Raw genomic sequence first — 26,303 nt, 5'->3', positions numbered from 1 at the left:
ACGTCAAGCAAGTGCTGGGTGGGGAAAGATCTTGTAGATAAAAAAATTCGGGAAAACAACCTCCATATGGCTAAGTTGGGTAATTACCTTTAAATGTTATCTAAAGCTCTGGGTTTGAACCTAATGTACGTTGAATTTTTTTTTTCCAAAATAAAATTTTGGTTCCATCAGAAATAATAGCATTTTATGAGTAAAGATAATAATTAATTGTTTGATAGTTATAGGTCATTCTGGGAGACATTGCCTATGCAATGTCTCCCAGAATGGCAAATTGTCCCGCAATCAGAATAAGATTGCGGAACTTTGACAGACAAGAGTGTTCTATGCATTCTTGTCGGTATGTATGGGTCATTCTGGGAGACAAATTTCTCTTGAAGTACATGCTCAAACATTATCATTTTTGAAAAATACAATTTTTTTAAAAAATCTATGAATTCAACAGTTTAGATTATATCTAGTCATTACCCAGTATTATCTGTGAGGGCAAATGGAAAAGATAATAAATATCAGGAAATGTTTGATTGAATAATTTGCTGCAAAAAATTAAGTTGAGTAATTCGTGTTTATCTTGTTATATAATGCATATTTTCGCGATCTGACAGCAGAAATCGAATCAGCGGAGCCCGAAGAATCAGATTACGCGGGAAAAATAGGTTTTGAACGCTTAGATAGGTGTAAAATGAGACTTGATGAGGTGTGTTGTATAAATATAGTTTTTGTGGTAAAATGTCATGATATCAGAAAATGAAGTGAGTATATATATGTTTTTGTCACAGGTTTATATGTGGGGATAGCTCAGTAGAGTCTATAAAAGAGCTCACTACACGTCACATGTTATAGAAAGCACAAAAAAATATAAAATAAAAATTAATTAGGGAAAATTAATTTTTAAAGATTGGATCTAAAGTGGTTTCTCTAGTGATTATAGAATAGGACAAACAAGAGTGCATAGAACACTCTTGTCTGTCAAAGTTCCGCAATCTTATTCTGATTGCGGGACAATTTGCCATTCGGGGAGAAAGACAGTGACAAAGTCTCCCAGAATGACACCGTAAGAGTAGCAACAGCGCAATCTTGCACTTTTCCACTCAAAGTTCCGCAATCTTATTCTGATTGCGGGATAATTTGCCATTCTGGGAGACATTGCATAGGCAATATCTCCCAGAATTACACATACATACCGACAAGAGTGCATAGAACACTCTTGTCTGTCAAAATTCGGCAATCTTATTCGGATTGCAGAACATTGTCTCATTATAGATATAATCATTATATTATATAATCTACAACGATACATCTTATGTTGTCCAAAAGTAATTTAAATTCTATACAATTAATTTTATATTTACTTCTGATTCAAATCTTTAAATATTCAAATATACTAAACTGATATGAATTTTCACTGAGTATGTCGGATAAGCAATAATAATGCACAAGTATCACTAAATGAGCAAATAATTTGCAATTGTCTTATGATTGTTGTATTTTAAGTTGTAATATTTACAAAATTGTTCTGATTTGTCATTACATATCACTTACAATCTATATCTCTTTGCTAAAACATCTAAATCTTAAAAAGCTAAACTCAAATTTTAATTAATATATTGAAATATCATGCATTTGCATTTTTTATGTGTTGATTTTAGTCAGTATAGGTTAGGTAAATTTGCACGTCCTTAATATATCATTTGTATGTAATGTTTAGATCCAATTTCTCATCATCTCTATTAAAATTTTTGAAAAAAAGCAAAAATCAAACCGAGCAAATGCCAAACTTATTGCATTTTGATCTATATGTGATTATCCCACTATACTACATCATTGGGAGCGTTCGCCAAAATTTTTGGTATAAGAAATTTCCCGACCCATGATTCGAAAATTTTTTAAAAATAAAATTTCTGAAGATTTTTCTAAAAATTTGATATTCTATATCAGAATCATATTTAAAGCTTATATGCGATGGGTATGAATCACTCCATTCAAAATCATGTTTACATTATTGTAAACATAACAAAATCCCATCGGCTGAATACAAATATTCAAAGGGTCTCAAAAATTGAATTCTCGAACGTCAAAGTTTTCCTCGAATGTCAAAATCGCCTACGTTATTTTAAATATTAATTTCAAAATTCATGTATTTATTCTTCATCACTGCTGATTTTAAAATTGTAATGTTTTTGAAACATTTTAACTGCAAATCATGTGGATATGAAGGATAAAAATTATTGATTTTATAGATAAGCTGATAAATGATGCCATAAAAATTGATTTTAAAGGATTTTGTATATAATGGTGAGAACATCTAGAGGATAAAAAATGGTTTAGATTTATTGGTTGTCACTTTTTAAACTATAAATGCATCATATATCAATCCAAATCATCAATGATACGGATTCATCAGATTCTTTTGATGATTTCGGCGTATTTCTTGATGATGATATTGGTGATAAAGATGTTTTTATGTCAATGTGGAATTACAATCCAAATACTGGTACAGATAATCAACCCAAAGACCAAGCTGCGCTTGATGATATCTCAGAGGCCTTCGTAAATCTCAAGAGTGCATTAAACGATATCGCTGTTCTCAAAAACAATTTTCAATCAAATATTTCAAAGAAGAATTTTGCATCTGGCAAAGTTCCTCTCGAGTCTGAGAACCCAGATGAAGATTTTGTAGCATTCCAAGCTTTGAGGCAGAAGAAAATACAGTTAGAAGAAAGCAGTCAGTTTCTTTTCAATTCTGCAGCATCTCTACAAAAAGAGGTAGAGAGCACTAGACAGTACTTCAGAGAGGTAGATCAAGTCTCTCAACGCTTCCCATTAAAACTCGTCTCAACACCAGATAAAACAACAAAAATCGCGATTGATACAGCATATTCCACAAATAACTACATTTTCCTTAATGAAAAAGAGAATACAGACGGATCTGATTCTTGCATTGAATGGGCCTTGTCTGTAAACACTCATTTTTCATTCAACGGAAAATCTTTCATGTTAGAGTCGAATTCTTCATTTATACGTTGCTTCTTTGATCTCATGTGCCACCAGTTATTTGAACGTATTAAAGACGATCAAATTAAGTCCGCAATTCATTATTCAGCAGATAAAGATTCCAGATCAGTATACTTCGATATTGGTACGAAAGAAACATGGGTATTCGAGCTCGGCGCATTAAAAGAGGTCGGAGATATCCCTGTTTGGATTCCAAAACTTATTCATTATATTATTGATCCAAAATCGCAGCCAGCGACATATATGAGGCAGCTTTTATATTATCTTAATACATTGAACTCTCTTAGAACCACTTTTATGGACAGATTCCTTTATTCCGACTTTTGCCAATTAATTGTCAAAGAACAGCCATGTTGTTCGGCTTTTCAGATCTCTTCACCTCATCTGGCCATTCCATACATTGCTTTCATTGATAAATGGCGAGTATCGTTGACAGAAACTCCAAATGAAATGAGATGTATTCCTTATTCAACAGATGGACGTGGATTAACACCATCGTTAGAGAAATGGTGTGATATTACATTTACAGCGCTATTCCTGTCGATGGCTGAGAAAATTACGAGAAGTTTCGGATACGTTTTCAAGAATAAGAACCAGTATGGAACAGCAGCATTTGGTGGCCGTAAAATCAAGTTTAAACCACTTCCAAAGTCTAGAGATGTAGAGATTTCCATCACATCTCACGCAACTAAGAAGAGGAACTGGAATCAAGTGCCTGGTTCGGATTATTTCGAGCGTATGTGTGTTATTCTGTTCACTGATCTCAATTAATTTGAATTTAAATGTCTTTTTTTATATTTATTTAAATAATTTTTGAAATTTTTCTGCATCTGATTATAAACACTATAAAAACCTATTTTATTGTTAACTACATACTAATCATCACTTTTCAACATGTTATTTTTGATATAAATCGTGATATCATAATTATGAGATATATTTCATCAATAAAGATTGACATATCTCTAATTTTCTCCATATTAATCTAATATTCCCTGGTTTTTCCTTAAATTAAAATTTTTTTTGGAAATTGCTCTTTTCCACTAAATACACAAGGTGTGAAATGAGCAGTTCAAGAAATTTAGTCATAGAAACAAGATTTCCTCGCTCAATCATCTGAATTTATTACAGATTTCTGATTTCTTTTCAAAAAATATGACAAAGTAATATGGTATTCTATTGATTTTTGTTCAAAGTATGTTTTAAATATTCCACTCACACTTTATTTAATTTGAATTTTATCGAAATTTTCTCTTGAAAAATCTTATATTTACAATGAGTAAAACTGTGTAATGATTGATTAGCTTTAACATTTTCATACTCCTATCAATGACTTTTACTAAAAAAAAAATATTATTTTGTTTCTATGATTAATCCTCTGAATTCTCCCATTCATCAAGTTCGCGAATCTGCTCGTTAGCCCATTTAGTAATGGCTTTGGCAGATGGTATGCCTTCGTATTTTGTAGACCATTTCTTCATATATGAACGGAAGAATACGATTGTTGGGAACTCTGTAATGCCCTGATCTTCGATGATTTGACCAATCTGGAATGTTTCACCGACAACGAGATTTAATTTTGATGGATCGATCATTTCTTGGATTTGTTCAAAAACAGCGGCTAATTGACGTCCTGGATCATCTTTCTGGACAAAAGCAACTAATGCGTGACGCTCTCTTCCAATGTAGTGCCAAAATCTTTTTGGATTTGGATGCCAAACTTTTCCGAATTCTGGTTGATATTTATTTGGTTCATCATCAACAGATGTTGACTCTGGCTTCTTCTTTCTGCGGCAATCCGCAAATGTTAACCAAAGTGAAAAGAGTAAAAACATACGGAATAACTTTACTTATCGTCATGAACAAATTTCGATTTTATTTAATTTCGACTGTGTATTGATTTAATTTAATGACTTCGAAAAAGATCGCAGTATTGCATCCAGACCTTGGTATTGGAGGTGCTGAGAGACTTATCATTGATGTCGCACATGCTGTCATGATTGACCACAAGGATACAACAGTTTATACAACACATTACGACACTAATCATTGTTTCCCAGATACAAAGGATTTGACCATCAAAGTTGCAGCTGCTTGGGTTCCACGTAGTATCTTTGGCTTTGGCCACATCATTTTCTCTCTTTTCAGCTTCCTTTGGCTGACAATTTATGCTGCACTAACAAGCAAAGCAGAGATTTTCATTGTTGACCAAATTTCTGCTTGGGTTCCAATCCTTCGTTTACTTTGCCCACGTGCAAAGATCATCTTCTACTGCCATTTCCCAGATCTTCGTCTTGCATCTCACAAATCTCTCATTAGAAAGATCTATCGTCTTCCATTCGACTTGATCGAGAAGTGGGGAATCAAAGCTTCGCATTTGATCTACGTTAACTCAAACTTTACAGCAGGAGTTACAAAACAAGAATTTGGTGACATCCCAGTTCGCGTTCTTTACCCATGCGTTGATACATCACGTCAAGTAGAGCGTAAGCAATCACCAACTCCACTCTTTGTCTCATTAAATCGCTACGAAAGAAAGAAAGATCATAACCTTGCAATCAAAGCTCTCGCAAAGGCCATCACTAAGATCCCAGATGCTAAGCTTGTCATTGCCGGTGGTTATGATGACAGAGTTACAGAAAATGTTGAACATTACAAAGAACTCCGAGAATTAGCCGAAAAACTCGAACTTACCGAGAAACAAGTCGAATTACAACGCTCTATCAGTGATCAGCAGAAATGGGATCTTATTGCCTCTGCTACAGCTATGATCTACACTCCACAAAACGAACATTTCGGAATTGTCCCCATTGAAGCCGAAAACGCCGGATGCCCAGTCATCGCTTGCAACACTGGTGGTCCACTCGAGACATGCAACGTCGAAGGCTGCTTCATCTGCGAGCCAACAGTCGATGCTTTCGCTGATGCAATGGTTGAAGCCGCTTCGATGAAGAGCCACGATAAGGAACTCAGAGAGAACGCTGAGAGATTCGGTTTCAAGGCTTTCGCAAAGCAACTTCATGATGATATCCTCAAACTTTAAGTAAAATTATTTAATTTGTATATGAAATTTTTAAATTTTTCTAAATACTCCTTTTTATTAATTGTAACTTCATTGATATATATAATATCAAAAATAATTTTATCTAAAATCACTAATTTGAAAGATTTTGCAATTTTCAATATATTTTCTTGTAACACTTAAATTATGTATATATATATTTGCCACTGTTATCTTTATATAACGCATAAATTTAACTCTTTCAACATTGAATCATCATTTAAATGGATTTTTTAAGCCCAAGCATGATTGATAGATACCAATTAAGATCAATAGTACTCAGTGTATCAAGATAAATAAGTTCCCTTTTAATATATTTAATGTATTACTTGGAATATATGATAATTTCATTATCATTATTCCGGTTTATGTGATCTAACTCTTGATTTAACATATTATGTTCAAGAAAACAAAATTATACTTGATTCGAAAGTAGTATTTATAATTGCACGTTTTAGGTATATGGTTATTTACTTTATGTATTGAAAGAATGACTTTTATGTATCAATATCCTTTTAAAAAGTTTTCTCGAACAATCAAATTGACATTTTCCAAATTTTTGTCACTTTTTATTAAATTTCCTTGTCCTCAAGGTATAAGATACATCGGCCATGGATTTCAGTAAATCAAGTCAGACTGAATTGAAATCAATTACTATGATTCTTATAGATAAAATCACGAAACGTTTCATTTGGAAACCTTTTACGATGAAATTTGGGAGAGATATTTCAGTCTTCCACGCCCAGAACCTATTAGTGAAACCAATCCAACCATTCCTAGTTCAGGAAATGCATTCATTTATCAGTCAGTTTTTAAAGATTTGTCATATTATGCGATTTGCTTTAGTAATAAAGATAATCTTTACATATTATCAGAAGAAAATGAATTTTCTAATGGTAAAGGCACCATACTTATTACTGGGAACTCACAATTTGTTCATCACCATTTTTGCACTTTTAATAACTCAGAAAATTATTTCATTTACTGCCAATCTGGAAATAGTAAAGTAACTGAAGGATCTATTTCCAACAGCAATACCAATACTGTTGGTACATTGTCTCAAAATTCTGGCAGTATAAATACTGAATCAGTAAACTTTTCTAGATGCCAAGCAAATAGAGGATCAGCTCTTTATTTTCGAATACTCATAGAATCCACTCAAACTCAATTTTGTTTCATTGATTCATGTCATTCAACAGAATATAGTTCAGTTTATTTCAGTTCATTTAGTGCCAAATTGATTAGATCTAATATTATAAACAATTCTCAAACTAACACTAATTACGGAATTATTTGTCTATATAGTGGTTCTTCACATAGACTTGATATTGAAGATTGTATATTTGATAAAAATTGTCAAAACGGCAAAGGAGCGTATTTCTGTACTAATAGTGAAGCATCCATTTATATATTCAGAACAATATCAGACTTAAGAACAACTCATCAATCTGGGAGCACAATATATATGTCCTCCATGGATACTAACTCTTTTGAAAATAATTTTTCACTTAATTTATCTTTAAAATGCGTTCCACAGTTAGGAAATAATTTACATAATACAAACATCATATATTATGCATTTTCATTTTCGTATTTAATTTGTACAGTATTGTTTTCTAAAAGATAAATATAAAACTTTAGACATAATTAAGATACAACTAATAATTTACAAAATTTCTCCTGAAAGTAGAAATAACTTTGATATACAATTGCTTTTTATTGCTACTTCCTTTCATGGGATTAATTTTAAGATATGTTTTTCATTTCTCTAACCTCTCATGAATCAATATTTATATTACTGCAAATACTTGCTCAGATATTATTACAACTCTCAATATTGCAGTAATTATTCAGAATGGAAGTATACCTATGTTTGCTATAAGGAATCTATTTTATTATGCAATGCTATTCTTTAAACTAGATGTGAGATAAACTATATTTTCTTTTTTATGATCAAAAATGATGGCTTATAGAAGAATAGTGAAGTCTTTAAATTACATTTTCAATGAGCAATTGAGAATTTGTTTAATAATCTCTATACGTTACAGCTTCGAATATAAGTACTCACTGTTCACTATAATTCAAAAATTTCTGATAATATTGCATACTAGATGCAATATTTCAATATTTATGCATCCAAGTATCCGTTGATTTGATAAATATCATGTAGATTCGAATCCTTTATCTTTTGTAATTCATTTCGAAATCAAAAATACCAATCCTCCCAAATTTAGATTCTGAATCTTTCAATAGTTTGCAAATTTAGATATCTAATGTATATATTTTTGATTAAATATAAAATTCTAAAAAGTAACAAAACTGTATTGTCCTTATTCAAAATAAATGTTTATGGACACTTTTTGTATAGCAAGTTTATTCCTTCTAATGAAGGAATCGATTTTATCAACTCGTAGTGGCTTGTAATGATATCAAATTAATGTAAATGCAAATTCTAACATTATATAAGAGAAGATTAACAAAAAAACAATCTGGAAGCAACTGCTCGAGAAAAATGGGAAAGATATTTTAGTGTTCCTTGTCCAGAACCAGTTACCGATACAAATCCTAACATTTCTGCAGACACAAATGTTTTTGTTTATAAATCAAATTTTTATGATTTATCCAATTTTGCAATTTTCATCAAAAATAAAGATAATCTTTGTTTTTTGTCTGAAGAAAACTCTTTTTCCAATGGGCCTGGTACCGTTCGTATATCAGGTCGCTCAAAAATCGTCCATCATCATTTTTCTTCATTGAATAACATAGGAAATAATTTTATTTACGAATACAATGGAAATAGTACCGTGATTGAAGGATCTATTTCAAATTCTAGCTGTATTAATTATGGAGAATTGCATCAATATTTTGGAACAACAAATATTTCATTAGTAAACATCTCTAAATGCGAGTCAAATGTTGGCTCAGCCATTCATTGCCTCATGATTCAATACTCTTCTAATGTCATGTGCTGTTGCATTGAATCATGTAATTCAGAAGACTATAGTGCAATTTATTTCCAAGAATTTATTGAATTAGGTAAAATACGATGATGTAATATTATAAACAATACTCAAATGAAGGAAGATTTTGCAATTGTTGGTCTAATTTGTGGAAGACTTGATATTGAAGAATGTATTCTCAAGGAAAATTGCAACAATAATTTGGGAGCATATTTCGCCACAGGAACTGAAGCATCCATGTTTATCTATCGAACAATATCTGACTTAACATCGACTGATCAAAAAGGAATCACAATAGAAATGTCTGAAATGATTACATCCTTATTTGAGATTAATTTCAAAGCTTGTTTATCGTCAGGACAACTTCCTATGAAACAAAAAACGAAAGTACGTATTAAAAGAATTTCATATTTATTTTTAATTTCACATGCATTATTTTCATTGTAAATCTACCTATATACTATTGTGAAATTAAAAATTAGATTTATTCAGTCTCAAATACAAATTTCAGACGATTTATTCAAAGAATGTTTACACCAACATAACATTTCTTTAACTTATTGAGTTAACATAATTAACCTGCTATCTTATAATGTCGACGACATATAATTTAATGGTCGACTCTAATAAGTCACTTCACTTCATGCATAGAGTGAATAATCATATTGATTCTTAATAGAATATACTATTACTATCATATAAACTGCATGCCCTAAGGTGGACAATATTGAGAGGAATTCAATGAGTCCTCTCAAAAATAACCGCCTTTTAATATTCAATACTATTGTCCACCTTTCGTCCAACTTAAATAATTTATTTAGAAACAACAAAACAAAATAGATAAAAATAAATAATGCAGCAAGGTCCAGAAAGACCTAAAAAATCGAAATGACGGAGTGGATTTTTGATATAACTCATTAAATGGAAATTATGAGATATTATAATTAAATTTTTCACGCTATCCGAGATATAAGAAAACTAGCATCCTGATAGCTCGGATATATGGGTAGTATCTATTTTTGGAGAAAACTCCAAAAGTTAAAGTTATGATTTACTAATGAGAACAATTATAAGAGAAACAAGTAGCTGAAAAGGAGCATCATTTGATATGACTAACAATTACTTATTCGTAAGTTTCTGCAATGTCTGTTCGAGGAGAAATGCTGCTTGATTTGGATGAACGTTTATAAGTTTTTAGAGTTAATAGTTGAAGAATATGGAGTTCCTAGCATGAGTATGTTAAGTGGACAGTAGAGAAATTTGGTAGCAATGCATAACGGTTGCAATATTTTCGGGTAATTCAGAATAGGATCTGTTTGAGCATAAAGAGATGCAATATTATTGCATCTCTAATCATTAAAGCCATGTATCTTGTGATTTCAAAGCGTGTTGTGTCTCTGTTCCGCTCACTAAAAATGTAAAAAAAATTTGACTATTATCCACCTTAGGGCAAGCAGTTTATAAAAGTATTTTGAATATAAATTTCGATGAAGAATCAATCAAAAAGTCGACATTATATCTCAAAGCTATTCATATATTAATGGTCGCCTCGACTCACTACTTTTACGGGCGTGAATTGTTAAATTGTACTAATTATATATGAATATTTTCGTCTTTGAATGACCTTTCACAGAGTCAGATATACTCAGAATACCTTTATACAGGACAGCGATAGTATGCAATATTAAGAATCAGAGTTATGATTGCTTTGAAGAAGAAGTGAAGTGACTTAGTAGACTCGACCCTTAATCATATATTAACACTTCTCATATTTAATTGGATGAGCAGACGTGACAATTATATTCATTTGACAATGCAGGAACACTTTGTATTGTTGAACTACATGTTCTTTGGCGACATTGTGAGAACTGTAATACACGTGCACTCACTGACTACAGTGAACACACATATTGTATAACAGACACTCTTTCATTCGACTTATGAAATGAACTGCATGGAGATGGAAGTTGAAAACGACGAAACTTTGAATACTTCGCATCATTTTCAAGAACAGTAAAATCGAAGAGAGCAATAAAGAAGTTAACTTTTTTGTTGGAAAAAGCACTGAAATATGGAGACCCTAAATCTGTATCGATTGTTAAGAGATAAATCAATGTTGTAGAACTTTAATTATCTTGTTTTTTATAAATCAAAATAAATATCTTTGCTTTTATAAGTTGTGCATTTTAATTTTTGTATTTACATGGAATATATGATAACTTCATTATCATTATCATTATTCCAGTTTATGTGATCTAACTATTGAATTTAGCATATTATGTACAAGAGAAAAAAAATTATACTTGAATCGAAAGTAGTATTTATATTTACACGTATTAAGTATATGGTTATTTACTTTGTGTATTGAAAGAATGACTTTTATGTATCAATATCCTTAAAAAAGATTGATCAATCAATCAAATTCCATTTTCATAATTTTTGTCACTTTTTATTAAATTTCCTTGTCCTCAAGGTATAAGATACATCGGCCATGGATTTCAGTAAATCAAGTCAGACTGAATTGAAATCAATTACTATGATTCTTATAGATAAAATCACGAAACGTTTCATTTGGAAACCTTTTACGATGAAATTTGGGAGAGATATTTCAGTCTTCCACGCCCAGAACCTATTAGTGAAACCAATCCAACCATTCCTAATTCAGGAAATGCATTCATTTATCAGTCAGTTTTTAAAGATTTGTCATATTATGCGATTTACTTCGATAATAAAGATAATCTTTACATATTATCAGAAGAAAATGAATTTTCTAATGGTAAAGGCACCATATATATTCAAGGTAAATCACAATTTGTTCATCACCTTTAAAGGTCGAGTCAACAAAAATCTGACACATGACCTCACTGATATCATTTCTAGTTAAAAAACATAGAATACATCATTGAGTTTCATATGAATATTTTTATCATTTGTTATACTTCTAAATATTCAAATCATAATGGATATAATTAAGATTTTATTGTTTCATTATATTTAAGATTTCGACAAAAAATCGATTCTGGCTTTTTTGTTGTAGAATAAAGCATCTGTCTATATTGTATTACAATAATATGGTAAGGAAAATTCCAACAATTTATATTTTCACTCTAAAAAGATATTTTCTAGAAAAAAAATACATTAAAATCAATTTATTCCATAGCTCTAAGTTATTTATGGTCAATTTCCATAGACTTATGGCAATCTCTTTTTAGGGGAATAAACATTCAGGGTTGAGACAGAAATATTTAAAAATGACTTAATATTATATTAAATTTTTATTATTTCGAAACATTCTCGTTTTTACGTTGAATGTCAGTATCCCCAAAAAGAATACTGTTAGTAAATTGTAAATTATTAGAAATAAACCCATAATTCAAGGTGTCGTATTCAGAAGTGAAGAAACAAAAAACTGACAAATGACATCACAGGAGGTACATGACGCCACAAATTCTGAGATTATTCGCGTCCAATATGAAGGATTCGGTGATCTAATTAAATTAGATGGCAAATCATTTACATTTGCCACTTTGATTTGCGGTAAAACATATCAAGAAGCAAGTAACTTATTAAGAGAGGCTGGTATAGATGTACCATTGTCACAATACTTTTACAGGATTCAAAAGGTGATTCTCGAGAAAGCGAAGGAATTAGCTGAAAAAAGTGTAAAAAATCATGCATTGCAACTTGAGCCTGGAACTGTTATCACCATCGATGCTCATTTCTCGCATGTTAGAAATGCAGACGAGTGTGAGTTTGTAGCAATGGGTCCTAAAGGTGACATTGTGGCAAAATTCGTAATCTTTAGATCTCGTAAAGGTAAAGCTGGAAATTATACTGGTGCCTCATGCCAAATGGAATCTGTTGCCGCTGATCAGGCTCTTCAAATTTTGGAAGATACGGTTGGAAAAGGTATTGTTGACGGTTTTTGCCATGATAGGGATAATAAATCCCGTAATATTGTTCATAAGCATTTTCCTGATGCTGTTGAATATCAAGATGGCTTCCATTGCAAAAAGAAATTCGAATTGTGCTGGAAACGTCTTACTCCTAATGAGTATGCAAAAAGTGACATGCCTATCGTCGACTCAAAAATTTTTCATGGTATCAAAAACAGACTCAAAATATTCTTTAATACTTTATTGGATAAGCATATTTCCAAAGAACAGAAGCTATTTTATTGGCTCCACGCCGTAGATCATCTAATTGGAAATCATTCACCAGAATATTGTTTACATTCCACAAAAGATGAAGAAAAAGAACATTTTATATGGACAGCTGGACTTGAAAACGAAAATGCAAGAAATCATCTACTCGAATTTTTAAAAGATTCCGGATCAGTTTTTCAAATTGTTAATCCGGATTATGCAACTCATATAAATGAGTCATATAATGCTCGATCATGCCGTTTTAATCCAAAACATACAAATTATCTCAGTTCATATGAAGGCAGAACAGATATTGCTACAATTTACCACAATGAAGGATATCAAGGATTACTTGAACTACGTAATTTATCAGGAATTAAGCCAATTCATCCTATCCTTCGGGATTCTCTTATTGAAGAGCACAAAGAAAAAAAGTTGCGCTCGGAACGAGAAAAGACAGAAGAATATCGATCTGCGCGCTCAGAAAGACGAAAGGCAAGAAAATTAATTGTAAAAGGAAAAGGAGATTACGGAAATGGACAAGATGAAGAAATAATTTCAAATGAATCACAAAATTCTTCAGAAATTCCAAAGTATGTAATTGCTGGAATGCCTCAAGAAAAGAGGGAACCGTTTCCATTACCTCAAATTCATGGTTTTCAAGAATAATTTAATAATTTAAACAATTTTATTTTTTACAACTTTTAACTTTACTATTGTAATAAACAGAAATTCATCAAAAGTGACATCTCTCAATTTTTTGACATTTGTAAATTCTAAATTGAATGAGAAAAATGAAATAATACTAAGCATAATACAATATTCTAGATTTAATTATAATTAGGAAAAAGTTAGTTTTGAGAGTACTTTTCATAGGCATATAGAATGAAATCTTCTGAAAAATAATATCACATAAACTCATATTATTTTCTAATATATAACTATTTTAGAGGATGTTTTATTGTCGTCTGGAAAAGTGACAAAATTATTATTGTCGTCTAAAAAGGTGACAAAGTATTATTGTCGTCTGGAAAAGTGACAAAATTATCATTGTCGTCTAAAAAATAGATTTTTCAAGCATGTTTCGGTACCTAAATAAAGGAAGAACATCAATTCCATCTATGTATATAGTATGCAAACACGCATGATATATGGAGTAGCTCTTTATCTGGCTAAAAATCCTATTATTTGAAAATTCGTATTGTCGTCTAAAACCGCCAGACGACAATAATAATACCCCACTATTTTATATAAAAATCAAATTCAATGATCTTAAAAGCGAATGATAAACCTCAAAATTTACGAATATAATGAGTGGGAATATAATGCTTATCTATCATAAAACCATATGAAATATCAATTTTTGCTTTACGCCTAATTTTTGACGACAATTAGCAAAAAATGTTAAATGTTAACACTCAGTCCATTTGAATATGAAAAATAAAATTGACTTTGATTAAATGTTTTTATTTATCATGCAATTCTTCTTGCGACCAAAGATTTGAATAAAAGTTCAAAAAATAAGATAGCTTAAAAAATAATATACGGTAGTGTTTACTAATAGATGAATAGTATATAAATTCTATTAAAATGGATTTGATCCAAAAAAATATATAAAATTTGATCATAAATAAAATCGTTTTAAATTACTTCTTCATTTAAATTATAACAATTATTTTTGATTTTTATTTATCATCCACATTCAAATTTGAATCTTATCACAAAAGAAGGACCACTTTTATGACTACTGCCAAATCTATAAGCAGAGAATGGCTATTTGAAGCTAAAAGAAGAATAGAAGAAGGTGAATCTTACAAAAGTGTGGGAAAGGAAGTTGAATTGGAAAATGGTAAAATTAAATTGAATGTTGCCGAAAATCCAATAAGAAGAGCATTTCAACTTCAAGAAATCGAATTACCAAAAGTTAGTCGCGGCAGAAAACCAAATCCACCAACATTTGAGCAAAAACAATTAATTAATTCTTGTGTTTCACAATATAAAGGAGGAATTTCAAAAACTTATTTATTGATTAAAAGGTTTCAAAATATTGCTCAAAATCCCGATTGTGAGAAAGAAAAAGAAGAAATTGCAAAAGAATTTGAAAATATAGAAGATTTGACAAAAGATCAAATTTTTGACAATTTACAAAAAATAAAGCATCATCAAGTGGAAAAATTTATGATGGAATCAGGTTTATCTTCAAAAAGAGATTACAAACCAGCAGATCCACCTACCAAATATCGTGCCATATCAAAGAATTTGATATGGCACTGCGATATTCATTACCTTCACGGTAATGTTTCTTTTCCATTTTTTGCCATATTGGATGATATGACACGTAAAGTTCTCAAAACTAAATTATTGAAAAACAAGTCTTCCAACTCAACAGCGAAGGTTTTAAGAAAACTTTTAGAGGAGTTTATTCCTTACTGCATCTGGACCGATAACGGCGGTGAAAACCGCGGTGAATTCGGCCAGGTTATGCAGGAAAACGGAATAGTTTGGAAGCACACCTTGCCGTATATGCCAAGACAGAACGGCAAGGTGGAGCGCCTGTGGCCAAGCTTAGAAAAGTTTTTGCCAGACGAAGTTAGTATGGGTTAGTTGGGTACTGTGGCACTGCGCACCTACTTACCCATTATATGTGAATTTGACACTTTACAAAACCGTTAACGTATATTTTACAACACAAACGACAACACTAACTTAACCTTAAATATTTACAAAGCCGCCAACCACTTCACCTCACTAACATTTTCACTAACGAACTCACTAATGAAAAAATAAACGTTCTCATAAATTTTCTTCTATATCTTCATCGTCAATGTTAACTCCATTGTAGTCATACTTGAAGTCATAAAGTTTCTCAAGTTTTGAAATGCATAGTCTTGTTAACTTACCTTCATCATCATAAGTTTTTATAAAACTACCATGACAATCTTTATACACAGTCAATGAAAAGTCAACTGGTCTCGGATGTATTTGAAAGAACATGTTATGCTCAGGAAGGAAGAATAAATGTTTAAATGTATGTTTGTTATACTGTGGAATTCGAATGAGTTGCTTTTGTTCTGTCATTTACATCCAAATAAAAATTTTCAGTAAAATAAAAAAATAAACTTAAAAATAAATGATATCACCACCCTCACACGTATGAAAACATAGCGCAAAAATAAATTTAGGTGAAGTGGTGAGATCTCACCTCTTTTTTCACCTGTTTTTTCACCCTGTTGAATTCATTGCTTTATAACTCTCTTCCTTTCTCCAACTCTTCTAACTTCTTCCTAAGTTTAGCAATGTTGTCCTCATGAAGTTTAATCTTTCTCAAAATTCCTTCTTTATCTAATGGTTGCTTTATCTTTCTAAACTGAACTCTACCATCCTTCATAGTATGAATGTAAAAACCTTCTGGAATAGTTCCTGATTTAATGTATTCTACCAAAAACTTTTGTTTCATTGCTTCAGTGACTTTATTTGTCATTTTACTCTAAGGTGAAGCTAGCACAGCGATAATGGATTTCATGACTTTTTAGTATTTCATGCAATCTTAACAGATAGCCTTACAAGTACTTCCAGTGTCCCTAGCTGTCCCTCCTTTTTATATAACTCCATGACATTTATAATCTCGCGAAACTTAACAGGTAGCATAACAGATTAAAATCAGATGAGGTTTTGAACCAAAATTTCTAAGCAACGTTGTCAAGGATTTTGAGGAACTAGGGACAGAGTGTGGCAAAGTCCAAGATTTAATTTATCTTCATCTGTTTCATCAGCTAGCTCATCTAATATGCCAATATTTTATTCATAACTCGTGGCAAACTCACTAACTTTCGTTATGTTCATCTGCATGCTTCATCTGATAGAAAGTATGACTTTCATTAACTCTGTGAGATAATGAAAACTACTAGGGACAGAGACCATGGCAAAGTTTATGACTTTCATTATTTCCAGAACTTAATGAAAACTACTAGGGACAGAGACCATGGCAAAGTTCATGATTTAATTTATTCTCTCACTAACAACAAACACAAACTCCAACACTAACATCAAGTACTAACTTCAGCACAAATGACAAACACTAACAACAAACACAAACTCCAACACTAACGACAAGTACTAACTTCAGCACAAATGACAAACACTAACAACAAACACAAACTCCAACACTAACGCAAAAATAAATGTCCTCACTTCTTAACAAAGTAATATGTGCTTCTTACACCACCATAGCTCAAACGTTTCTTTTCAAACATCGATTGAAACTTATTTTGAGCCATTGGCTTTAGTCTCTTTTTCTTCAAATACGCCAAGAAATCTTCTTCACATCTTTTCACTTCATAGCCTTCTTTAAACTCCTCCTTGTTAAGTTCTATGAAATCCTTTATATCATTCTTTGTTGCAATGGCTTCTTCACGAACGACATCGTGAACTATTTCATCATTGCATTCATGTATGACCTCCTCACTGTTCTCATGAACTATTTCAACACTGTTCTCATGAACGACCTCCTTACTGTCTTTCATAAGCGTTTCAAAGTCTCCTTTACTCATTACTTCAATCTCATGCTGTTCACAGTAGTACTTAAACTCACTGTATATGTCTTTGTTGTATGTTATATTGCTTCCCATGTACTCCATGAATTTTTCAAGCACTTCCTCATAATTCACTGTTTCTTTCTTTCCACGACCTTCTAAGATCATACTTGCTTCGTAAATATAACTTCTTGCAGAACCGTCTCGCTTTCTACTTCTCTTCACAAATTCTCCTCTTGCCACCAAATACATTTGAACTACATGCAAAGAATTCATTCTCCTTCGCAAATTCTTTATATCTTCTGTAGCACTCTGTACAATTCCATCCGGATACAAACTTTTCATAGAACTCCTCGTAAAACATTTGGTAAGGTGTTTTGTTCATTTCGATGAGTTCTTGTTTAGCCCTGGTGAATGGTATCTTCCTTACATCAAATTCACTTAAATCTTTCTTCATGAAGTACGTCAGTAAGTTTGAATAAAACTCTTCATTAAAGCTTTCAATGAGATTTGAGAAATATTCGTAATTTCCTTTGTATCTGCTGCTTACGTCAATGACAACAAATCTTCTGTCGTCTTTGTCAATCTTTACTGAGTTGAAGTTGTTAGATATCATGATGATATTACAAACATTCTCTATCTTTCTTACTGGCTGACACTTCTGATTTAAGTCCAACTGAGTCTCTGTTACTATTGACTTTAGTGCGTCGTGGTTCATGACCTTAGACGTATTGCATGAGCTTAGTTCATTGCATACGATGAGCTTCATGTTCTCAATAGCAGCATTGAATCTACCAACCACATTCTCTATTGCCGTTATATTATTGTTGGCGTACTTGCTAATGAGCTCGCATAGAACATTACTAAGTACATTCTTACCAGTTCCTTGCTTTCCTGTTAACAAAAGTACTGTTCCAGTCTTTCCACAAGGATTTTGAACGATGTAGGCGAACCAGTTCAAAACATACTCATAAAGCTCTTCATCCTCATTACATATGACATCATGAACATGTTTCAAATATCCTTCAATAATGCTTTCATCTACTTCATTCAGTACCTCATACTCATATCCTCTGAAATAGCTGTAAATGTCATCTCTTTCGTCAAAGAATCTCATGCCTGACTTCATAAGATAGTTCTTGTTCTGACCCGCTTCATAAATCATCAGTGCGTTCACATCCTTCTCTTCAATACATCCTACATAAACACTCTTCATGAGCTTATTGAATTCCTTGCTATCTACTGACACAAGTGTTGTTGTGTCTCGTATTCCATCATAATCTTTCACTAGATATGTCATACGTGCTCCGTCAATAACGACAACACATCTTCTTAAGTCATTTATAACACTAGCTATGTCAATACCTTCTTCACTCATGTACTTATTTCTCCTCAAGTCCTTTAGTGTGAAAGTGTCTCTAAGTTCTATTTCAAGCAATTCATTTACACATCCTTTGCAATACTTCTCTATAAAATATTTCTGTCGTTCTTTACTAAGTTTCTTAACAGCTCTGAAGAACCATGTGTTTTGACTCAAACATCCTTCACAACTTCTCTCATTCATTCCTAGTTCTTTCATGTCATTATCTTCAACCTCTATGGTCTCATTGACTAAGGTCAAAGGGTTCTTAGTCATTGCTGGTCTTATCTGAAACAATGTTTGTGCAACAGGTTTAACTAGTTCAGCAACGTCCTTCCTTAATATGAATAGCTGTTTCCACTCATCTTTGCTAACAGTTCTTTCATAACCACTGACAGTAATGATTTCATTTGCTGACCTTAGACGCTTATGTTCTATCATTTGTATTGCTTTTGTGTAAGGCTTTCGTGAGCATAGGTTGTATATGTCATTCCTGCAATGTTCATTCATGCCAATAGTACTAAATCCTTTCTTTGCTGTTGAGTGCATAATATCCATTAGTTCCTGTGTTCGTATTGCTGTCTCATAAAATACAACAAGACCTTTGTCATCTATGACGTACTTACCGAAAACATTGCTTATATTCTTTAACCATGAAATAACATCCTCATTCATGCTGTCAAACATGAAGTAAGGTCTTACATACTCTTCACTTATAAGATACTCCACAAAATACTTGTTAAGCTCTATGTCCTCGTGAGCGATTTCATTAGGTTTGATATTAGTTCCTTTTGTCATTGCTGTCATGTACTTCACTCTCATAGTTCCTTTCAATAGCGTAAAAATACTTCATTGTTTCATAACTGCTCTAAATTCTGTTCAAAATTCGTACAACATAACTTTTTAACATTAGTGAAAGAACATGAGCGAAACAACAACATCTAACATTACAGAAGAAGTCAATGACAATGCCGATGAAAACATTACAGAAGGAGCTAGTGAAAATATTGACGAGTTCAGTGAGGAAGAAGATATTGAAGACGTCAATGAGAACGTTAGTGGGGAACAAACTCAATGGGAAACATTGAGAAATCATGAAGATTATGAGATTTGTACGACATATCCTTTTACTATTCGTCGAAAGAAAGACAAACATATTATGAGTGAATGCTTAAATAATTATGGTTATATTGTGCTTAGTTTAAACAACAAAATGCATTTAAAGCATAGAATTATTGCAGAACAGTGGATTGAAAATCCAAACAATTTGAAAGAAATAGACCATATAAATCATGATAGAACGGACAACAGAATCTCAAACCTTCGTTGGTGTTCTAGATCTGAAAACAATAGAAATAAAAGCAAGTATGGCGATATAGTTTATGAGTTCGTTGATGAAATATCTGACGAAGCTGTTGAAATAACAGATTATGGTAAGCATTCGTTTGAGTTCTACTACTATGTTGAGAATGAAGACGCATTCTATTATTATACAGGTCCTAACTATCGAAAACTTCATATAAACTTTACAAAAACAGGTGCTGCTTATGTTTGTATGATAGATACAGAAAACAAGAGTGTAATTTTATTCATAAACAAATTCAAACGCTTGTACGGCTTCATGTAGGACAAACATTATTTTTCAACACTAACGCCAACACTTAGGACAAACATTCATGACTAACATTACTGTATAACATAGACACTAACTTCATCGAAACTAAACGTAAATGTTTTGTCATGATTTCTTCGTATATGTTTTGTCAAAACTTCATCGTATATGCTTTGTTATGACTTCTTCGTATATGCTTTGTCATGACTTCATCGTATATGCTTTGTCAAAACTTCATCGTAAACACTTTGTCAAAACTTCATCGTAAATGTTTTGTCAAACTGCATCATAAATGCTTTGTCAAAACTGCATCGAAACTAAACATAAACACTTTGTCATGACTTCTTCGTATATGTTTTGTCATGACTTCTTCGTAAATGTTTTGTCGAAACTTCTTCGTAAACACTTTGTCAAAACTTCATCGTATATGTTTTGTCAAAACTTCATCGTATATGTTTTGTCAAAACTTCATCGTATATGTTTTGTCATGATTTCTTCGTATATGTTTTGTCAAAACTTCATCGTATATGTTTTGTCATGACTTCTTCGTAAATGTTTTGTCGAAACTTCTTCGTAAACACTTTATCAAAACTTCATCGTATATGTTTTGTCAAAACTTCATCGTATATGTTTTGTCATGACTTCATCGTATATGTTTTGTCGAAACTTCATCGTATATGTTTTGTCAAAACTTCATCGTATATGTTTTGTCATGATTTCTTCGTAAATGTTTTGTCGAAACTTCTTCGTAAACACTTTATCAAAACTTCATCGTATATGTTTTGTCAAAACTTCATCGTATATGTTTTGTCATGACTTCTTCGTATATGCTTTGTCAAAACTTCTTCGTAATGAGTGTAAATGACCCAAAAATAATGTTTAGGGTAGAAGGGTAGATCTAACCCGATAACTACCCTCTTTCCTACCCTCGTGAATTTACACCAAAAATAATGCTTTGTCATGACTTCATCGTAAACTAAACGTAAATGTTTTGTTATGACTTCATCGTAAACTAAACGTAAATGTTTTGTTATGACTTCATCGTAAACTAAACGTAAATGTTTTGTTATGACTTCATCGAACTTAAACGTAAATGTTTTGTTATGACTTCATCGTAAACTAAACGTAAATGTTTTGTCATGACTTCATCGAACTTAAACGTAAATGTTTTGTTATGACTTCATCGAACTTAAACGTAAATGTTTTGTTATGACTTCATCGAACTTAAACGTAAATGTTTTGTCATGACTTCATCGAACTTAAACGTAAATGTTTTGTTATGACTTCATCGAACTTAAACGTAAATGTTTTGTCATGACTTCATCGTAATGAGTGTAAATGACCCAAAAATAATGCTTAGGTAGATGGTTAGATCTAACCCGATAACTACCCTCTTTCCTACCCTCGTGAATTTACACCAAAAATAATGTTTAGGTGAAGAGGTGAGATTTCACCTCTTTTTTCACCTGTTTTTTCACCCTCGTGAATTTACACCAAAAATAATGTTTAGGTGAAGAGGTGAGATTTCACCTCTTTTTTCACAAGCGTTTTACATGAATTGTACGATGTATATTTGAAATCCTAAACATTATTTTTGTCTGATTTACATCTAATGAAAAAGTTTAGAAGAATTTTCTTATTCTTTCTGGCATATTTTTGTCTGATTTACATCTAATGAAAAAGTTTAGAAGAATTTTCTTATTCTTTCTGGCATATTTTTGTCTTTCCAGTACTCCCGCTCTAATGGTCCCAGATGAGTTGGCTTTGTTGTGAAAGTATGGACATGATTTCAATGATTTTGAAATGAGGGTAGTTATCGGGTTAGATCTAACCATCTACCTAAACATTATTTTTGGTGTAAATTCACAAGGGTGAAAAAAGAGGTGAAATCTCACCTCTTCACCTAAACATTATTTTTGGTGTAAATTCACGAGGGTAGGAAAGAGGGTAGTTATCGGGTTAGATCTAACCATCTACCTAAGCATTATTTTTGGGTCATTTACACTCATTACGATGAAGTCATGACAAAACATTTACGTTTAAGTTCGATGAAGTCATAACAAAACATTTACGTTTAAGTTCGATGAAGTCATAACAAAACATTTACGTTTAAGTTCGATGAAGTCATAACAAAACATTTACGTTTAAGTTCGATGAAGTCATGACAAAACATTTACGTTTAAGTTCGATGAAGTCATAACAAAACATTTACGTTTAGTTTACGATGAAGTCATAACAAAACATTTACGTTTAGTTTACGATGAAGTCATAACAAAACATTTACGTTTAGTTTACGATGAAGTCATGACAAAGCATTATTTTTGGTGTAAATTCACGAGGGTAGGAAAGAGGGTAGTTATCGGGTTAGATCTACCCTTCTACCCTAAACATTATTTTTGGGTCATTTACACTCATTACGAAGAAGTTTTGACAAAGCATATACGAAGAAGTCATGACAAAACATATACGATGAAGTTTTGACAAAACATATACGATGAAGTTTTGATAAAGTGTTTACGAAGAAGTTTCGACAAAACATTTACGAAGAAATCATGACAAAACATATACGATGAAGTTTCGACAAAACATTTACGAAGAAATCATGACAAAACATTTACGATGAAGTTTTGACAAAACATATACGATGAAGTTTTGACAAAGCATTTACGAAGAAATCATGACAAAACATATACGATGAAGTTTTGACAAAACATTTACGAAGAAATCATGACAAAACATTTACGTTTAGTTTACGATGAAGTCATGACAAAGCATTTACGATGAAATACTTGTAAATGAAGTTTTATAAAGTATGATTGGAATTTATTTTTGCATTAATCCTGCTGTGATGTCAAAATGTCATGTTGTCAGTAATTTTAAGAGAAGTTAAATAACCTGGTGACACGTGGTGACGTGGTGACACTGAAAACATCTACCTAAACATTATTTTTGGTGTAAATTCACGAGACCCAAAGGGTCTGAGCCGCTAAGCAGCGAGGGTAGGAAAGAGGGTAGTTATCGGGTTAGATCTACCCTTCTACCCTAAACATTATTTTTGGGTCATTTACACTCATTACGAAGAAGTTTTGACAAAGCATATACGAAGAAGTCATGACAAAACATATACGATGAAGTTTTGACAAAACATATACGATGAAGTTTTGATAAAGTGTTTACGAAGAAGTTTCGACAAAACATTTACGAAGAAATCATGACAAAACATATACGATGAAGTTTTGACAAAACATATACGATGAAGTTTCGACAAAACATATACGATGAAGTCATGACAAAACATATACGATGAAGTTTTGACAAAACATATACGATGAAGTTTTGACAAAACATTTACGAAGAAATCATGACAAAACATATACGATGAAGTTTTGACAAAACATTTACGAAGAAATCATGACAAAGCATTTACGATGAAGTTTTGACAAAGCATATACGATGAAGTTTTGACAAAACATTTACGATGAAGTTTTGACAAAACATATACGATGAAGTTTTGACAAAGCATTTACGAAGAAATCATGACAAAACATATACGATGAAGTTTTGACAAAACATTTACGAAGAAATCATGACAAAACATTTACGTTTAGTTTACGATGAAGTCATGACAAAGCATTTACGATGAAATACTTGTAAATGAAGTTTTATAAAGTATGATTGGAATTTATTTTTGCATTAATCCTGCTGTGATGTCAAAATGTCATGTTGTCAGTAATTTTAAGAGAAGTTAAATAACCTGGTGACACGTGGTGACGTGGTGACACTGAAAACATCTACCTAAACATTATTTTTGGTGTAAATTCACGAGACCCAAAGGGTCTGAGCCGCTAAGCAGCGAGGGTAGGAAAGAGGGTAGTTATCGGGTTAGATCTACCCTTCTACCCTAAACATTATTTTTGCTGAATTCAGCAACAAAATGAACGAGGTCAGGATGTATGTAAATACCTTTGAATTCATTCATAACGCCCTTAGTAAGCTCATAAAATGCTTGTTTTGAGGTTGAGCCACTTTTGGCTCGACCGTATTCTTTCAACCAAAACTCAAGAATTTCCTGCATGAATTTTGTATAAAAAGCAACCGCCGGAATTCGGACTGTTGCTATATTCTTCACAAAATGCCTTATAATATTCTTCCCAGGACTTATTTTCCAACAACTTTCTAAAGTCTTTCCTAAACTGACGGCGCAAAGCGCCAAGACCGAAGGTCCTGACTGACTGACTGACGGCACAAAGTGGCTTAACGAAAACATTAATATGTAAAATTCATGAAAATTCATGAGGGTGAAAAAACAGGTGAAAAAAGAGGTGAAATCTCACCTCTTCACCTAAAATATATTTTTGGGTCATTTACACTCATTACGATGAAATCATGACAAAACATTTACGAAGAAGTTTTGACAAAGCATATACGATGAAGTCATGACAAAACATTTACGAAGAAGTTTTGACAAAACATTTACGATGAAATCATGACAAAACATTTACGATGAAGTTTTGACAAAACATTTACGAAGAAATCATGACAAAGCATTTACGATGAAGTTTTGACAAAGCATATACGATGAAGTTTTGACAAAACATTTACGATGAAGTTTTGACAAAACATTTACGAAGAAATCATGACAAAGCATTTACGATGAAGTTTTGACAAAGCATATACGATGAAGTTTTGACAAAACATTTACGATGAAGTCATGACAAAGCATTTACGAAGAAGTTTTGACAAAACATTTACGATGAAGTCATGACAAAACATTTACGTTTAGTTTCGATGAAATCATGACAAAACATTTACGATGAAGTTTTGACAAAGCATTTACGATGAAGTTTTGACAAAACATTTATGAAGAAATCATGACAAAGCATTTACGTTTAGTTTCGATGAAATCATGACAAAGCATATACGATGAAGTTTTGACAAAACATTTATGTTTAGTTTCGATGAAGTCATGACAAAGCATTTACGAAGAAATCATGACAAAACATTTATGTTTAAGTTCGACAAAGCATATACGAAGAAGTCATGACAAAACATTTACGATGAAGTTTTGACAAAACATATACGTTTAAGTTCGACAAAGCATATACGAAGAAGTCATAACAAAACGTTTACGATGAAGTCATGACAAAACATTTACGATGAAGTCATAACAAAACATATACGTTTGGTTTCGATGAAGTCATAACAAAGCATATACGATGAAGTCATGACAAAACATTTACGAAGAAATCATAACAAAACATTTACGTTTAGTTTCGATGAAGTCATGACAAAACATATACGATGAAATCATGACAAAACATATACGATGAAATCATGACAAAACATATACGATGAAGTCATGACAAAACATATACGATGAAGTCATGACAAAACATTTACGTTTAGTTTCGATGAAGTCATGACAAAACATTTACGATGAAGTCATGACAAAACATATACGATGAAGTCATGACAAAACATTTACGTTTAGTTTCGATGAAGTCATGACAAAACATTTACGTTTATGTTTGACAAAACATTTACGATGAAGTTTTGACAAAGTGTTTATGTTTAGTTTCGATGAAATCATGACAAAACATTTACGATGAAGTTTTGACAAA

At 31.9% G+C, this 26,303-nt stretch overlaps 8 protein-coding genes across 8 annotated transcripts, besides 5 other annotated features; 5 read left to right on the top strand and 3 right to left on the bottom strand.

Moving 5' to 3' along the window:
- Positions 1–2,355: 2,355 nt before the first annotated feature.
- On the top strand, positions 2,356–3,783 carry TVAGG3_0348100 (uncharacterized protein; the record flags this gene model as incomplete). Its single annotated transcript, XM_001307725.1, has 1 exon — positions 2,356–3,783. The coding sequence occupies one exon, from the start codon at positions 2,356–2,358 to the stop codon at positions 3,781–3,783; it is 1,428 nt and encodes a 475-aa protein (XP_001307726.1).
- Positions 3,784–4,302: 519 nt separating this feature from the next.
- Positions 4,303–4,848, bottom strand: TVAGG3_0348090 (thioredoxin-like family; the record flags this gene model as incomplete). Its single annotated transcript, XM_001307724.2, has 1 exon — positions 4,383–4,847. One exon carries the CDS (start codon positions 4,845–4,847, stop codon positions 4,383–4,385), a length of 465 nt encoding a protein of 154 aa, XP_001307725.1.
- Positions 4,849–4,897: 49 nt separating this feature from the next.
- Positions 4,898–6,096, top strand: TVAGG3_0348080 (glycosyl transferase; the record flags this gene model as incomplete). The annotated part of the gene is made up of 1 exon (XM_001307723.2): positions 4,922–6,055. One exon carries the CDS (start codon positions 4,922–4,924, stop codon positions 6,053–6,055), a length of 1,134 nt encoding a protein of 377 aa, XP_001307724.1.
- Positions 6,097–12,449: 6,353 nt separating this feature from the next.
- Positions 12,450–13,290, top strand: TVAGG3_0348070 (zebrafish ch211-108c17.2-related family; the record flags this gene model as incomplete). Its single annotated transcript, XM_051230988.1, has 1 exon — positions 12,450–13,290. A coding segment is annotated over one exon (841 nt), but the record flags the coding sequence as incomplete, so codon positions are not given.
- Positions 12,450–13,847: a mobile genetic element.
- A 50-nt stretch (positions 13,848–13,897) lies between these two features.
- Positions 13,898–13,934: a mobile genetic element.
- Positions 13,898–13,934: a terminal%2Cinverted (terminal inverted repeat of Banshee-A3 transposon ID:TVAGG3_0348050).
- A 984-nt stretch (positions 13,935–14,918) lies between these two features.
- Positions 14,919–15,782, top strand: TVAGG3_0348040 (integrase catalytic region-containing protein; the record flags this gene model as incomplete). The annotated part of the gene is made up of 1 exon (XM_051230987.1): positions 14,919–15,782. The coding sequence occupies one exon, from the start codon at positions 14,919–14,921 to the stop codon at positions 15,780–15,782; it is 864 nt and encodes a 287-aa protein (XP_051100717.1).
- Positions 14,919–15,782: a mobile genetic element.
- A 1,583-nt stretch (positions 15,783–17,365) lies between these two features.
- Positions 17,366–17,815, bottom strand: TVAGG3_0348020 (uncharacterized protein; the record flags this gene model as incomplete). The annotated part of the gene is made up of 1 exon (XM_001307722.2): positions 17,366–17,815. One exon carries the CDS (start codon positions 17,813–17,815, stop codon positions 17,366–17,368), a length of 450 nt encoding a protein of 149 aa, XP_001307723.2.
- Positions 17,816–17,851: 36 nt separating this feature from the next.
- Positions 17,852–26,303: part of a mobile genetic element that runs on past the window's edge.
- On the bottom strand, positions 18,651–19,628 carry TVAGG3_0348010 (uncharacterized protein; the record flags this gene model as incomplete). The annotated part of the gene is made up of 1 exon (XM_051230986.1): positions 18,651–19,628. A coding segment is annotated over one exon (978 nt), but the record flags the coding sequence as incomplete, so codon positions are not given.
- TVAGG3_0348000 (HNH endonuclease family) lies at positions 19,993–20,697 on the top strand (the record flags this gene model as incomplete). The annotated part of the gene is made up of 1 exon (XM_051230985.1): positions 19,993–20,697. One exon carries the CDS (start codon positions 19,993–19,995, stop codon positions 20,695–20,697), a length of 705 nt encoding a protein of 234 aa, XP_051100715.1.

This window comes from Trichomonas vaginalis, chromosome V (assembly GCF_026262505.1).
Source record: "Trichomonas vaginalis G3 chromosome V, whole genome shotgun sequence".
NCBI lineage: Eukaryota > Parabasalia > Trichomonadida > Trichomonadidae > Trichomonas > Trichomonas vaginalis.
The sequence above is the reverse complement of the archived record's forward strand: the minus strand, read 5'-3'. Positions and strand labels throughout refer to the sequence as shown.